Raw genomic sequence first — 17,640 nt, forward strand, 5'->3', positions numbered from 1 at the left:
TCTAGCGGCCCTCAGCCATATGCTATTGGTGGTCACCAATCTAGCGACCCTAAGCCATATGCTATTGGTGGTCACCAATCTAGCGACCCTAAGCCATATGCTATTGGCGGTCACAAATCTAGTGGCCCAAAGCCATATGCTATTGGCCGTCACAAATCTAGCGGCCCTCAGCCATATGCTATTGGTGGTCACCAATCTAGCGACCCTAAGCCATATGCTATTGGCGGTCACAAATCTAGCGACCCTAAGCCATATGCTATTGGCGCTCACAAATCTAGTGGCCCTAAGCCATATGCTATTGGCGGTCACAAATCTAGCGACCCTAAACCATATACTTTTGGCTGTCAGCTGGACTAAGCCAGCAATGCTAAGCAATTTCCACGAACATGTACATGTATACTAATATATATCCACCTTAAACCAAAACAAAGGACAGGAAAGGGGCCATCTCCCACTTACACAGTTCATGGTTGATACGTGTGGGTAGGGGGTTCCAGCTAATGTGGGGCAGGAAGGGCTTGGCGATGGGCTGCCTCCCACAACCCTATTTCACCTGCTTGTTTGGACAGTTGCGGGGACATTCTTTGTGTTATATATTGGGGAGTTACCTTAGTGAAACAAAGATATTATTATGGTTATTATTATTATTATTATTATTATTATAAGACAACTGGGATGTCTTAGTTAATGAATATTGGCCAATTATAATGCTTCAATTTTCAATGTTTTGCATCCACTCAAGAAAACTCAAATGGGTACCCTTGTAAGTGTCTAAGGCCGGGAATTTGATGATGTCTATTTATCTCACTGTATGATACTCATTTGTTTCTGGGATTATAAACATCATGCATCCTTATTTAATGCAGGAAAAGTTTCGGTCCCTGCATATTTCGAACTGTTGTTTTCTTTTCCTGTTAATACACTGAAAGTTAGCGTGCCGTAACGAGATGATGTCATGCCCTAAAGGGCAGCTACACTGCTGTACCTCCAAATATTAACAAAAATTCATAATTTTGCAGTTGTTTCCATCGTTGTGCGAGTTATTTTACTGCAGAGAGTTTTATAACCTCCTTTGGAGAGGTGTGACACATACAGCCTACAACAAAGACTGTAGAGAGTTGCATCAAGTTGGGTGATCCTAGCACGGAGAAGCATTCATACATAACTCTAGGTGTGACAAACAGAACTTCGTTAGAGGACTCACCTGAACATCTTGTCATTCTCAGCAGAATACCCCGGGCCATTATGGGATGTCGCTTCAGGATGACCTCTGAACCCATTCATGGTGTAAGATTTCTGAGACAATCCAGCATCCATTTTGTCTTTTTCTTCTGAAAGTTAAAATACACTTTTCTAAAAAACATATTCACTTGATTGATGCTGTTTTCTTTTTCCTTTCTGATTAAATATCAGACTCCTGAGGGGTATTTGTACATTTCTCCTCTTTCAGCATACCACTTTCACCGTACCACTTTCACCGTACCACTTTCACTTTTCATGTAGCCGAGATGACAATTAAAAGGGAACAACATTTGCGATACGTGTTGTGCTGTTTCCTGTACATCACATTCAGGAGCAGGAAAGTTCATCAATAAAACTTCCTAAGGGAGGTGGTTAACCCACCCCTCAAAAAAAAAACCCAAAAAGGCAACAGCAACATATACTTGACTCGCCAGATCGGAGGGAATCTAAAGATGTATCCAGGATATCATTGTATCTTGCATCACATTCAGTACAATAAAACATGCATGTAACTATGAAGAAAAAAAAAAAAAAAAAAAAAAATGCCCCTCCCCCTACACACACACTTGCATATGATTTGTTATTCAGACTGTGATCCTATTATTACTGTGTTGACAAAAGGGTGGAAGAATACAGATTACGCTTGGCATCAGTGAAATACTGTACCAACCATTACGCAATCAGTTCTGTAGCTGTAAAAATCAATAAATGTCATCAATAGATCACACCCTCCTTCCAGTCTCTCTTAGAATGTGACAAATTCATTAACTGTCCTCTCTACCTCATTACCTACAATGTACATGTGCTCAGCTTTCTTCCGAGCTCATTAACACATTCGTTAAAACCACACAGAAATTACTGCTCACCTGTTTAGAGTAAATCAACTCACCTGTTCCTCTGTTAATGGTCCTTTTACCTGTCCAGCTATGGATGCCCACCCCTAGCTCCACCTTGTTCTGGGTGAGTTTACCTGTAACAGTGAGAATTCCAGGTGAGATAACAGCACGGCTCATGACTCCTAAGCCAGAAGGCTGATGCACAGATAATGGTATCTGTTTACTGTAACCTTTTCGGGACCCCGTACTTCCTCATCTATTACATTTACTATGGCAAATACACTTTTCTACCTGGATAACGTGAGTCTTTCATGCTTCATATTGATTTTGCTCCCACATACAAATGTAGCCCATCACCTGAAAGGGTACATTATTTCCTAGCGTCTGTATAGATAGTGTTGCCTGTCTTTCTAAACACTCCCTGCACTTTACACATGAAAACTCTGAGCGAACAAAATGTGCTATATTTGCCCCCAAAAAGGTAAACCAAATACATAAATATGGGAAAAGTTTGCTTAAATCATAGCAGAAAAATTACGACCACGACAGAGGAATGTAACAGACTGATAATGATGAATGAATATCATCAAAGAAAGTGACAGAACTATGAAAACATATTCTTCTATACAGTAAGAAATATACACATACATGTGCACGCATGTGACTGATGCCTACAGAGGATACCCTGACTGTACAAAAAAAAAAAAAAAAAAAAAAAGAGGCAAATAAAAATATAATGAGTTGAAGAAATATGCTAGGAACATAAGGTACAAGTATACTAATGCATAAAGTCCAGTTTGTCACAAAATGTTACCCTTATCTGAGTGGCATACACACATGTAGCTATAACACTGGCTCCATAAAACAACAGTTGTGCAATAATTATAGCAAAATGTTAGAACTCCCACCCCAGGTGAAATCAACAACCAGAAGGAACAATGTTAATTACACTACTTTAAAGAAATACAAAACCACAGCAAAATGTTACAATACTGTAATAAAATCAATGATTGTGTCAAAATGTTAATCCAAAGAAAATTGGAACTGTGGGGACAACTGTGGCGAAATGTTATAATACTCCAAATCAACAACTGTCAAAATACACATTTCACAATACCTCAATAAAGTCAACAACTAGCTGTAGAAAAATGATAGTCCACTGATTTGTTGCATTTGCAACTTGTGCTATAAACAACAGTATCAAAATCTTACAATACTCCTATTGATGCCATATGCCTGTAGCAAAATGCTATCACATTCCAATGAAATCTACAACTGTAGCAAAATGTTATAATAACTCAATGGAATCAGCAACTGTAGCAAAATGTTACAATACTCCAATTAAATACACAACTGTAACAAAATGTTACAATACTCCAATGAAATAAAAAACCATAGCAAAATGTTACAATACTCCAATTAAATAAACAACTGTAACAAAATGTTACAATACTCCAATTAAATACACAACTGTAACAAAATGTTACAATACTCCAATTAAATAAACAACTGTAACAAAATGTTACAATACTCCAACTGAAGTAAGCAATTATAACAAAAATTAAAATAATTCAATGAAATCCACAACTACATGAAGGTGTAGCAAAAATAATACTCAGCAAAAAATCAAAATTGTGGAATAAAAAATGGTAGCAAAATGTGGCATATCAAAACTGGCTGTACCCAATAAATACATTAAAAAATGCAACAAACGTAGCAAAATATTGCAGTGCTTTAAAAGAAATATTGAAAACAGACTGAATTACAAGAAGATAAAAATAGCATTCAGTGATTGCACATATACATTGTAGCTGTTAAAATAACACATCTTTTCAAACTGAAGTGAGCCTACAGAATCCCAGAAACCATACAGTATCCCCTGAATCTGCTTGAGGAGTTTCACAGAGGCAAATGGTACAATTCCTCTTAACTGAATATACCCGCCCTGGGCTGAATGAGACTGCAATAAATACAATGCTGCGAGAACTATTGCCTCTGTGCTACAACAAAAAATTATCTGCCCACTGGAACATGTTAGACCTAGGCTATTTAAACAGTACATAGAAGCATGAACCAACAGAAAACTGGCCTGTAAATCACCAGTACAAACCCCTTCCTGAGAATGTCTCCAAGTATGTGTCACATCAGAAGGATTGTTTATCTCATCTCCCGACTAAACAGTTCTTAAAAATACATATAAGATACATCAAAGTCGACCACCTGTGCTTTAAACTCCGGAACTCGAGCAGCCTTTTATCTCAGCAGACGATCATCAAAGTTCAGACTTTCTGTTAGGAAATGTAATTATCGCAGTGGGCATCCGATCATAAATTACGACACGTAAAATGATGTTATATGCTTTAACAACAGGTAATTTTAAACAACATGTACTTACAGTGTCTCGCGTTAATTGATTGCGATAAGATATGATTATTAATGAAGAGGAAGCAAAACATTATGTAATACACGATTATGGTAATTTATTTCCATATCGTTGAGTGATACATGATACACTTACAATGTATATGGTAGTTAGATCACAGATATTGACTATCTGGTTACCATAACAACTGAAAAAAATGCCTGAAACATCATCACCTGTGTATCTATATGTATATAACAACCATAACTTAAAACAACATAAATGCAAAACAAACAGACTTAAATCTAGAACGGACACAAAACCATTCATGCCTACATGTTCATGTATCTCTATGGTACATGTAGATGTGCAAGTTGGGAAATTGGCAACCTGGTTACCGTGACAACTAAGGAAATGGACAAATGTAAGACACAACATACTGTCACCTACATCTATGTATCCACCAAAAATTAAAAATGCAATTTAGATTTGAGAGCCACACTACCTCCTCATGGTGATAATTAAGTTACTATTGCACGTTGAACAAATAAAGCTCCCGTAAACAACCTGGAAAATTTACCTGTTATCCTCTAATGTCTGTCACTTACAGTATTTCCTCTAAAGTTTACCATTTCTTCAAGAGACATGCTTAGCTTGACTCTGATTGATTCATCCACCTTCTAAGTTCACTTAATAGTTTCTGTGACATTTGATTAATTTCTTTTTAAAAAAAAACTTGTTGGCATCAAAAGTATCATTTTCACATATACCAAACTTTAGGTAAAATATGGTAATATTTAACCATATTTATTTGCCGCTAAAAACATATTTTAAGGGGGTGTACAATTTTAGGTAATTTACCTCACAGCATTCTATTAAATGTTGCCATTAGATAAAAGTGAACAGGCCATGACAATATCATCACATATGCACATTATAGACATAGAACAAAAGATCAGAGGTAAAAGTACAAACAATGTTAAAAACCTTGTAACTATGGTGACATACTACTGGTTAATAGGCATTTCAACTGAATGACACGGTTCAAATCAAGAGAAACCTTGGAGATGTATGCATATACAGACAAGAATATTGACATGGGATATGTAGTATGAGTGTGTGCAATACCCTGTACTACATTTATAAAGTACACTTTTATCATCTACCCATACATATTGGTTCGTATAATCATTATCTGAGAAATACACATATGTAATTCTTCAACCTTTTCGCATGTTTGCAAGGTGTTTATTCAAGCATATTCTGAAGGCATTTTTCTGTATTGACTGAAAAAATATACTTTTTGTGAAGCCCTAAAACTGGTCAACCTAACCAGTGTAGTTTTGTCTCCAAAATCAAATTTAAAATGTGCATAAATTCACAATCAAAAGAGACTACATGTATATTCTGTTTGAACCTGAACATCTTCTACACATGTTCCCCACCAATCCTTCTCTTCCCGGATCAAATTGCTTTGATCTATTTCTGCCCGACAGCTTAATGAGAGCACATCCTATCAGCTGTCACAGAAACCAGGACGGGCTGAGAAGGTAACCACACGGCCAATCAAACAACAAAATCCCATCAAATCATGAATTATCATAATTACCAAAGATATCCAAGCTACCAGCAACCATAATGGACATGGCTTGGAGAAGATTAAATTCATTACCAGCATTGGCAACAGACAGACATAAGCATGGAGGCAAGCCGAAGAGACCACCAAAAGTAGGCCTATACATTCACCTGTCCTTCAGAGCAATGCTGTTGGTTGGTGTGTGTGGGGTGGGGGAATTTCCTATCGTACAACAGGATACTTTCATAGACTGTCATCCGAGTTCAGACTTTAAACAGTTAGCCTGGGACATGGAAACAGCCCACAGTGTGAGACAGTGTGAGCGAACTGTTAGCCAAACCAGAGTGTTGTTATCATGACAGTTTTATTCACAATTAACATAATAACCACGACTGTGAGTACGAAAAAGACGGGAAAAACTAATGGGTTTCTTCTGTGACACTTTCGATAATGTGGTACAACACCTTGGTGGAAAAAATCTGACAGACACATTTTGGACCTTTTGATTCTGTTGAATCCTGTGTTGTTTTCATGGGCGTAATATTAATGTATCAAGCTTATTTTAGACAACTCCTGTTGACACCAATTAGTATAGAGACTTTATCTAAACAAGTTCAGGAAGAACAAAAATAAAAAAAAATGTCAGACAGACCATATTCATAATGTTGGATTTCAGTGATGTGATATGGAGTGATTCTTTCATTTCGACAGTTAGGAAAAAATTCTTCTGAAATATGGTGATTTTTTGTGTCAATGTGTGTATGCATCAAGATTGGTTTTGTAACTAACTGATCTCCCTCAGAAAGTAAATTATTATTATAATTATTATTATAATTATTATTATTATTATTTTTACTACATATTTATTTATTTGATTGGTGTTTTACGCCGTACACAAGAATATTTCACTTATACGGCGGTGGCCAGCATTATGGTGGGAGGAAACCGGGCAGAGCCCGGGGGAAACCCACGACCATCCGCAAGTTGCTGGCAGACCTTCCCACGTACAACTACTACATATTTATGCACAAAAACATGTTACTATAGCATTAATGAGAGGGCTTACACAGAAATATATGTTTGAGTTATGAAGGTGCATGAAAACCACCATAAAATTCATAAAAGGCTTTTGACTACATTTTAAAATGCTGACAAAACTTAGAATTGCAAGGCTACCAAAGAGCCTGCCTGTATAAGGCACATGAATGCAATACTTCAGCTCAATACATAAAGAAATGAAATTGTGAATTTGGTAGTTTACGGTAATTGATATGCTCACAGAGCATCAGCGATGGAACACCTCCCTTGCCTCATCGTACTTTCCAAGCGTGCAAAATTTCAGGTCAATACATGCAATACTTTTTTAGAATTTTACCCTTAACATTTTGTTTAACATTGCTGTCTCTATTACTGGACATCAATGCTGACGTCAACGTTCAGGTATGACACAAGTTATGCCTATACTGTATACAGGCAAGCTAAAAATGATGTGGAGATACATGATGTGTAGTTTTGCGTACAATTTTTACCGATCTTTTCACTGACGCTTACTCAATTCATTCGTCTGTCTTCACTTTAAATATGACTTAACTGAGAAATAAACCTGGTGTTCCTGCATAGAAGGCAGATGCTCCCACCTGTCTGCCAGCACACTATAACACTGCACAGTAGACACCCCGCCCAGTCACATTTCAATGACACTGGGCCAACCAGCCCTGTTTCCTTGCTCTAACCATAGAAGGCAGATGCTCCCACCTCTCTGCCAGCACACTATAATACTGCACAGTAGACACCCCGCCCAGTCACATTTCACTGACACTGGGCCAACCAGCCCTGTTTCCTTGCTCTAACCATAGAAGGCAGATGCTGCCACCTGTCTGCCAGCACACTATAATACTGCACAGTAGACACCCTGCCCAGTCACATTTCACTGACGCTGGGCCAACCAGCCCTGTTTCCTTGCTCTAACCATAGAAGGCAGATGCTCCCACCTCTCTGCCAGCACACTATAATACTGCACAGTAGACACCCTGCCCAGTCACATTTCAATGACACTGGGCCAACCAGCCCTGTTTCCTTGCTCTAACCATAGAAGGCAGATGCTCCCACCTGTCTGCCAGCAAACTATAATACTGCACAGTAGACACCCCGCCCAGTCACATTTCACTGACACTGGGCCACCCAGCCCTGTTTCCTTGCTCTAACCATAGAAGGCAGATGCTCCCACCTGTCTGCCAGCACACTATAATACTGCACAGTAGACACCCTGCCCAGTCACATTTCACTGACACTGGGCCAACCAGTCCTGTTTCCTTGCTCTAACATCTCATTGTTGAGCGCTAAGCCATGCAGTAACATGTACCATTTATACTCTTATGACCGACTCAGGCTTGAAGCCATGTCTCCAGACCATGAGCAATGTTTATTAAGGTTATTACAATATTACCTGTGTTAAACTTACTTTTATCAACAGTCTTGTCAGCATCCTTGCATTGCAAAAATCTTGCCAGGGTAGAATTGGTCTCATGAGATATTGTCATGGACTTTGGGTCAACGCTTGCATGGTTGACAACAGATATCCCAGGCCTTTGCTTCACCAACAAATTCTGGAAAATTGTTTCAAAGTCTTCTGTTTTGATAGATTCCAGATCACTGGTGTACCCTGAAGAGTTAAGAGTGTAGCCTGCTCTAGGAGAACGGAGGTATTCTGTGTGCGGAGGTTTTCCCGAGGGAGGTCGACGGGGGCTTGCACTTCTTGTGTCTGAAAACAACGACGACTTATTATGTAAACGATTCTGAAAATGGAAAGTCAAAGGTCAAGACACGATATGGCTCATTTTGCTGGTTATAAGTATGTTATATCATTATATACTCAGTCTCACAAATGATGAGAATATGAAGTTGAAGTGTATGGCGTCTGAACACATGCATCATTTAAACATATTTACTTACTTTAATTAAACCACCTTAATTATCTCATACTTTCAGTTTTCACTTTACGTTTTTAGGACTCTACTGGCAGTATAATATTGTGATATGTGTAACAAAGTGAAAGATCAAGCATAAGTTAGTTGTTTCAGCATCCACTTGTAGCTATAACTAGCAGGTTATATTGGGCTATTTCCCAAAAGGCCATCAAGAACTAGAAAACGGAAAGAGGAAAAAAAATGTATGTGAGGAAGTTTTGGAGCTCTCTGCTGACAGCAAACAGTTTTGAGGTACCGATACTCATACCTTTTTTCCGCCTTTGGGGTTGGGCTGGCTTCCGTGGGGGACTGAAGGGATGAGACATGGTCAGCTTCTTCAACTCCAGAGCTCCACCGCTATAGGAACGTTTATGTAATGATGTCATCCGTCTGTCAGTCATGGCTGGCAGGCTCTCTACAATGACAACACATTGTCAACAACTAGAATACAGTGGCCACTTTCACAACACTTTGTAAGTCATATTTCTCGTCACGTTTTTTGCAAACGACATTGTCTAAGTTAACGTGTAATAAGAGGCGATGTCATTTACAAGAAATATTACAAAAAAATTGATTTACGATGTTTTCTGCACGACGGCCCAGATTGGGCGCTATGATATAAAAATTCTGAAATGCATCATCGTTCTAACCATCTGAAAGGGTGCAACTCGAAATATATAGGGTAAATATTGAATGAAAATAAGCTGTTTATGGATAGCAGGAAGAAGTGTACAAAAATTTAATGGAAATCCCTACGTTATGGAGGCGTTGTGCTGACAAAATCACATCTGCAAAGTTACCTTTCAGTATATAAATGGGGAAAACCCTAAAACACTGATGCATACAGGTAGAAAATGTATTAAAATTTTGATAGAAATGGACGCAGTTTGCAGGAACAAAAACATGTGTCCAGACAAACTACAGTGATTGCTCCATACCTCCCGTAGACATTCATACAATAATGGAATCCCAATGTGAAATCACATGAATTTTCATCACAATCATTTTATCGTGTATTTCTACGCTACTGCCATGGAAACGAGAAATTCCATCAATACAGCCCCAGATGAAACAAAATTTGAATTCACTATAATCCTGTGTGAAACAGACTGACTATAATACCACTGTGTTCAGGTGATTCAAAATGGAAACCAGGATAAAAACCTAGTCAGTTCACATAAAAATGAGACCAAATACCCCAAAAATGAAATCATTATCTGAAGAGCTCTGACTACTATTGCAATCACCTCTTTAAAACGTGCCATTTACAGTCAATTGCGGTCCCAGTTTCAAACGGGCACCTAGTTGAACTCAATACAAAGCTGTATACCAGCTAGTTCATACCAAACAGGAAATGCCATGACTACATGTACATGTATATACATGTAAATTTCAATGATCCAGGAGCCTCTCACCAATGCAGTCGCTGTGAGTTCAAGTTCAGCTCATGCTGGCTTCCCCTCCGGCCGTACGTGGGAAGGTCTGAAAGCAACCTGCGGATGGTCGTGGGTTTCCCCCGGGCTCTGCCCGGTTTCCTCCTACCATAATGCTGGCCGCCGTCGTATAAGTGAAATATTCTTGAGTACGGCGTAAAACACCAATCAAATAAATAAATACATGTAAATTTTGACTAAATATATATGTACGCTGGGTATTTTATTGCACAATTTTTTAATCCCACTGGATGAGGAATCATTAGATGTGTTTACACACACTTTGCCTTCTTGTGGCAGGGTTCGTCCACGCCACCAGGGCATTGCTGCCACTGAAGCATCATGCTGTAGTCACCAGACATGACATCAGTCTAAGCATTAGGTCGCCGAAAGACGTCCATTTTGAATTATAAAATTTAGCAGATTAACTGTGTGTATCAAGAGACAGAAATCTGATGTGACGTCACTGGTCTCAACGTGGTCAGAATAATCCACCATAGAGTTCAGTTTCAACTGCATTTTACTCGGTTGAAGAAATTCTAAACACATAAATCCAACTATTTTGCTAGAGAGGGTTTAGTGGCCTTCTGTCTGACATATACTTGATGTTCATGTTTTCTTCACCTTCAAGGAATCTTGCAGCATACCTGTCAGTTTTGCCAGTGCTCTGTCGAATTCGGCTTCAAGCTCATCAGAGGTATCACTCTTTGTGTGGCAGTGTGCTGCCTGTTCAGTCTTACCTCCAGCTGTGAAACCAGTGTTAAAAGAACATGCTTCAGTCAAACAGCATATCTTATTTTTCATTTTTATTTTTAAAACCTCTTACTGTTTTGCTACATTAAACATCTCCATAAAACACAAAAATTAATATGTACATGTTTTTCTAGTCACAGTACTCTTGCAATCTAGGCTTGATATCAGATTACAGCTTTCATAAATTTAAATGAAGTAAACATCCAAATGGTGACAGAGTAAACCTATCTGAACTAGAAAACTGATGTCACCACCCTCCTTACCCATTGCTAAGTTAAACAGTTCTTAAGGACCCAAAAGATAATCCTACAACTGGACAAATGAACAGATATCGTTAAATATGCATACTTTAAGCACTGCTCCAGCTTATTTTTAAACCTGATTGGCCGTTACACAAAATGAATCTGCACACAAAATTTTATACATATTGGACAATATCTAGAAAAGTTATAGTAAAGAAATGAAAAATGAATAAGAATCATGCAAATCGTTAAATATGCAAAACCAACACCCAATTCGGAGTTGTTTTTCATCCCCAAGGTCTCACTTATGTAATGTATAAACATGCCAATTTCACCATTCTCCTCTAATTACCTTTCATGATATACGTAAATTACACAACACCTGACCAACAGACCAATCAGAATCATGCAAATTGTTAAATATGCAAAACCCACACCCAATTTGGGGTTGTTTTCCAACCCCAAGGTCTCACTTATGTAATGTATAAACATGCCAATTTCACCATTCTCCTCTAATTACCTTTCATGATACACGTAAATTACACAACACCTGACCAACAGACCAATCAGAATCATGCAAATCGTTAAATGTGCAAAACCTATTCACAGATCTTTCTCAGCTGGTTTTCATTTTTAATCTGAGGTTATACAAAATGAGCCTGCGCAGAAATTCTTAATGATACCAGACAATATTTTACATCAGTCACACAGCATAGGAACTAACGAAAATCATGAATTCATTAAATATGTGAAACTTATCAGGTACATATCAGGTTAGTTTTGGAATTTAATGTGGTGTATTCCTTGAGTTAATTTTCAAGAAGTGAACAGTGAGAGGATTACAGAAAATCAACAGACCCACCAAACACAGCCATCATATATACTACTTTCTTTTCAAGAAGGGCGATAGAGTAGATAAGAAAAATAGATCTCTCCAACATATGCTGCAAATGCTGTAAGTTGAAGTAAACAAGCTGGTAATATTACAGCAGACATATGTGAAAAATGATTTACATGTAAATATGCATTCAAAAATATCAACAACAAAAACACATATTAGCCTATACAGTATAACATAGAAACCTTAGAACTACTGACATTTGTTTGAATCATTTTCAGGATTTCATAACGTAGCCATGACTGTGTCCTCTTTGTTATTTGTTTGTTCATATCATGACTATAATGAGGGTCTTATGAATGATGGAAGAATAAATCCCATGAAAAGAAGAATCCCCCCCCCCCATCCCCCCCCACCCCCGCACCCCAAAATAAGGCGCCTCATGCATGCAGCTGGTCACAAATTTCATGCACATGAAACAAATACATAGGGCAAAATAGACAGGGAATCAAAAAAAAAAAAAAAGTGCAGATTATAAAAGACTGCTTTTTCTACACTACTTTGAACATGCTTGAAATATTTCTGGAGGGTGATACAAAAGGGTTATTATGTAGGACTGTGCACCGGTCACCATGGTAACAGGTAAATACTCAATTCATGCATCCATGCTTTGTGTTCGAGAGTATGTAGCATGCGTAGAAGCTCACATGCTTGATTCTAAATTCGTCATTTTTTCAAAGATCTAACACAATGTATGAGAAAAGGAATATTTGGGGTCGGGTAGTCTGAAGAATATAGCAGCGTCAAACCTTGAGTTTCGAGACTGGAGAAACTGCTCAGTGACATTCTATCATCTTCACTGCAGCTATCCTCTTGCTGCCATTTTGACTCAGTTACCATGGTTACTGCTGTTTGTTTTGACTCAGAAAAGCCATCATCATCTTGGTCGAGTTAATTGATTTAATTGAAAATCATTTATATTAGACAGAAAAATTCAAAACACAAACATACTTAGAAAATATAACTCACAGATACACATGTACACAAGACAATGCCGGTACATAAGACAATGCTGGTACATAAGACAATGCCGGTACAGTATTACTGACGCTACACATTGAGGGTAGACTATGGAGGACTCATTTTTTCCCCTCTCTTTTTGAAGTCCGTGTCACTTAATGATTTACCAACATTTTGTGACATGAAAACATGGTTACTTGCAAAGATAGACACTTTCTGATTAGTTATATGTATTTGCAGAATTGTACTCATACAGGGTAACAGAAGGTACACATGTACTAGTGGCTTTACCCTACAATCTGCATCAGATACAATCACTAAATAATAACTATCATCAGGTCACATCAATTTTAACTGTTGTTTTGTGGGCAGAATAAATCTTCTTTCTATGTTGTCGAAAATTAAAAAAAAAATAAAACTAAAACATGAAAATCAGCTAATTTATGGACTATATTGGCAATTTTTCCTGCTGAAGAAACGCTGACATCATTGGAAAGCCTTGAAAAACAAAATCATATAAACTTAAAGAGTGGACAAAATAAAAGGGTGGAGTATCGGTTGTTTTTTTCTTCTTGTCTGTATCACTTTTGGATTTTTTACTGTTGGCTCACCCATAAAACACAAAGTAAAATTGGTGTTGCTTATAAACTGAATTACACTTCTGATTGCATTTTACCACAAAGAATTTCTCTCCTGTTCTTTTCACAAAATTTTGTTGATTTAATTCTTCTCAAAAGGTGAGTTGTCCAAAAAAACATAAAGGCCAGGCCTATTATATTGAAGTCAAAACAGGTAAGTTCTTTAGCTGTCATAAAATTTGCCCAAAAAGTGCAATTTTAGAGGGAAATGAAGGCAACAAAATAGGGCTATCTTCCCAAGAAAAAATTCAAACATCTTTCTAAGATCCCAAGAACTGTCAGAAAAAAGGCAACTATGTAACTTAGTCATGAACATCATGACATACAACGCATGCAAGGGTAGTCTCAGATGAGCTCATTTTGTCAGGTTATTCATAACTATGTCATAAATTTCCATCTTCAAAATGATGACTCAGTTGGTTAGCACGCTAGCGCAACGTAATGACCTAGGAGCCTCTCACCAATACTGTGGCTCTGAGTTCAAGTCCAGCTCATGCTGGCTTCCTCTTTGGCCGTATGTGGGAAGGTGTGCCAGCAACCTGCGAATGGCCGTGGGCTTTCCCTGGGCTCTGTCCAGTTTCCTCTTACCATAATGCTGGCTGCCGTCGTATAAGTGAAAAATTCTTGAGCACCGCTTAAAACACCAATCAAATAAATGAGTCAAAATGATGACAGAAGTCCACACCATTTCCTTAGGTTTTTAGTACATCAGCACTGAAACATTTTGCCTAATTCCCACAGTTCAACCCATTTAACCCATATTACATGTTTTTCTCTCTCCATAGTTCGGATCATCAAGTGTTTTACTTTAACAGGGCCTGTATATCCATTATCAGCCTTCATATCAAATTTTCCCAATCCATAATCCTTTCAGAGTCAGTTAAGTAGATTTCATCCTGTGTCGAATTAAATGAAACCCCACAGCAACATGACAGTTGATCAAAGAATACCGGAAAGAAGGTTATATAAAATATTTCGTATACCACATGTACTGTATTTACCCGAAAAATCTGCATCATGAAAGAGCATTTCAGAGGCAAATAAATATCATACAACATTACTTTTTCTTTCTTTATTTATTTGATTGGTGTCTTATGCTGGAATATTTTACTTGTACGGCAGTGGCCAGCATTATGGTGGCAGAGCCCGGGAGAAACCTGTGACTGGTTGCTGCCAGACCTTCCCAAAACAGGGCCAGAGAGGAAGTCAGCATGAGCCGGTGAGCGTCTCCTGGGGTACTTATGGGGCCCATTTCCACAGAGGCTCCCAAATATTACTTTTTATTTCAATTCCTCCAAAATGAAAGCCTCAAAAGTTAACACCTTTTCAAGATCTACAGAACTCTCAGAACGTACAGGAGGTCAGGATGTCATGCCAAAAAATTGTCCACATGACTTGTGCTATATATACAGTAAAATGGGGAGAAAGGCCAGGTAACTGTACATTCCTGGATAAATAAGTATCAAAGCACTGAAGATTTAGTTATCCAGGAAGAGTAATGAAGTCTTTCTCCCACCTGAATGGCTGCACTGATGTTACATAATTAACAATTTCTGCGTTCAGCTCTGGGAGGGTGTGGAGATACAAAGTGCACAGATAGCATGATGACTGTGTTTTAATTCTCATTCTTTATAAATGGACCCCCTATCAAAATTTAGACTTGTGCAATTTTGGGGAAGATCAGTTGGGTGATGTCAAACAAACATATTTTCATTAACTGCCTTAAAGTCTGCCAGATCATCCAGCATGCACACAGGACAGGCATCATTAGAGTCGTTTCCATTGGAGCTGACATTTTGGAGCTTTGTTGTTCGGACACTGGTGAGGCTCAGACTACTGTGATTATCGTTTTATGTTCGTAATATCTGTACTTCAAAGCCCTCTGAAAACGACCTTCATTCTACACAGCCATGGTCTTGGATCTTTGATATCTTCATCTTGTAATGAACATTGCAATTACATGAAAAAGAGACAAATTATATTCATTTACCCAACAAATGTCAACAGGCATACATATCTATGTTGGCATGCCATCTCTGAGCAGGCATTCTGTCCTTTTATTTCGTAAGATTTTCATTTCCGCTGTGTTTGAAAGTTGGAAAGTTGGGATGAAAAGTTGGATGTTAACCATGCCTGAAAACAACTGACTGATCCTCAGGCTTCTTAATTCAGATCTGGGATTAAGATTATCTATCTTAATCCCAGTTCAGATCTAGCTAATAGCAAATCAACTATATGGAGAGGCACATACATTGTAGATTTAACATATTAACACTGAGATTGAATCCTATTTGAAAATATCTTATTTGTGTATGTGTGTATGTGACCTCTGACACCTGAGTAGCCAAATTCAACAATCCAGGTACATCTACATATATATATATACAACAATATTTAATATACCTGTAGCAGGAATAAGGCACTCATTAAATTTGGCCTCAAAGTCCTCTGTTTTGATGGTTTCCTGATCACTGAGCACTGGTGCAGTTTGAAGATCTTCTAGGTATCCACCTACAAAAATCCGCCATACTTAAAGAATATTTAACCCCGAATCAAATAAAATAAATAAAAATATAAAAGATAACTAAGCTTACCGGTATAGTGTTTTAATTCCTGGTTTAGAGAAATGAATCACTTCCATACGGTGACTAAGAAAGCTAAATCATAGCACCTCATTCCAACACAAAAATGTCAATGGGGGAGGCAAAAGTATAAAAAGGGTTGAGCCAGGTTTAAATTCAGATTTGACAAAAAAAGTCTTAATTCTTGTCTTGTGTGAAAAAAAAATATAATACCAGTGCCATACCTTTCTTTCTACTCAAAACCTCTTGAAACTTTTCATCAACTTCTTTTGCCTGCAGAAAATCAAGGCCACTGCCACCAGTTGTATTCTTCTTTTTATCTGGAAAAAAAAATATATAGCCGAATGACTGACTGATGGATTGATATTAGCGGTCGCAATGTCAATCCTCAAGGACAATCATGTCCTACTGATGGTGTTCCCTCAATACATCATCATGATGAAACTACCAGACAGGACACTAGACAAGACTCTGGACAAGGCACCATAAATGACACCAGGTAAGCCATCAGACTCAACACTAGACAAGATACCATAACTGACATTAGACAAGACACCATGGATGACATTAGACAAACCACCAGAAATGACACCAGACAAAGCACCAGACACAATGGTCAATCCTCTCAGGCCGGAGACTTATACAGTCTTGTGGGATATTACCAGCAGACCACGCATCATATGTGAAACTCACAGTCTACGACATGTTTCACATCGTGGAACAGGACTTATGACGTTTAGGTTGAGCACCGATGAGGTTGCTGTGAGTTTAAGCCCACCTTTACATCAGCCTTATCTCACAAAGAATGACTAAACCACTAAATTACACTCAAAGTTATGTTTCTTTCCTGGCATACCATGGAAGGACAAAAAAAAAAAAAAAAAAAAAAAAAAGAAAAGCAGATGGAGTTTGGGACAAAAAATTTTTCCAAGGCTGCAAGTTTTAAACCTGAAAGTATGACCAATTTGACAAGGAATTATCATCCCCCCATCCTCAAACCCCCTTCCCCCCCCCCCCATCTCTCCCACATACACCAATTATTTCCATTAAAAAATAAGAACAGAAAGAGCAAAAAAAAAAAATAAAATGATACATTAGGATATAACAGAGATCAAAGCACGTGTACTTCTCACCTGTCTTAAAACTGTCTGT

General features: G+C 38.0%; 1 protein-coding gene across 1 annotated transcript in view; it reads right to left on the reverse strand.

The window, feature by feature from the left end:
* Nucleotides 1-17,640, reverse strand: part of LOC135476454 (cingulin-like protein 1) — an 86,923-nt gene that overhangs the window by 53,634 nt on the left and 15,649 nt on the right. Inside the window, exons 5-11 of the mRNA XM_064756484.1 lie at nt 16,713-16,808; nt 16,310-16,417; nt 11,063-11,161; nt 9,251-9,397; nt 8,478-8,777; nt 2,132-2,212; nt 1,205-1,331 (exon numbers count right to left, since the gene is read on the reverse strand). Coding sequence (XP_064612554.1) covers nt 1,205-1,331; nt 2,132-2,212; nt 8,478-8,777; nt 9,251-9,397; nt 11,063-11,161; nt 16,310-16,417; nt 16,713-16,808 — 958 coding nt within the window. The remainder of the gene's footprint in view (nt 1-1,204; nt 1,332-2,131; nt 2,213-8,477; nt 8,778-9,250; nt 9,398-11,062; nt 11,162-16,309; nt 16,418-16,712; nt 16,809-17,640) is intronic.

This window comes from Liolophura sinensis, chromosome 10 (assembly GCF_032854445.1).
Source record: "Liolophura sinensis isolate JHLJ2023 chromosome 10, CUHK_Ljap_v2, whole genome shotgun sequence".
Lineage (NCBI taxonomy): Eukaryota > Metazoa > Mollusca > Polyplacophora > Chitonida > Chitonidae > Liolophura > Liolophura sinensis.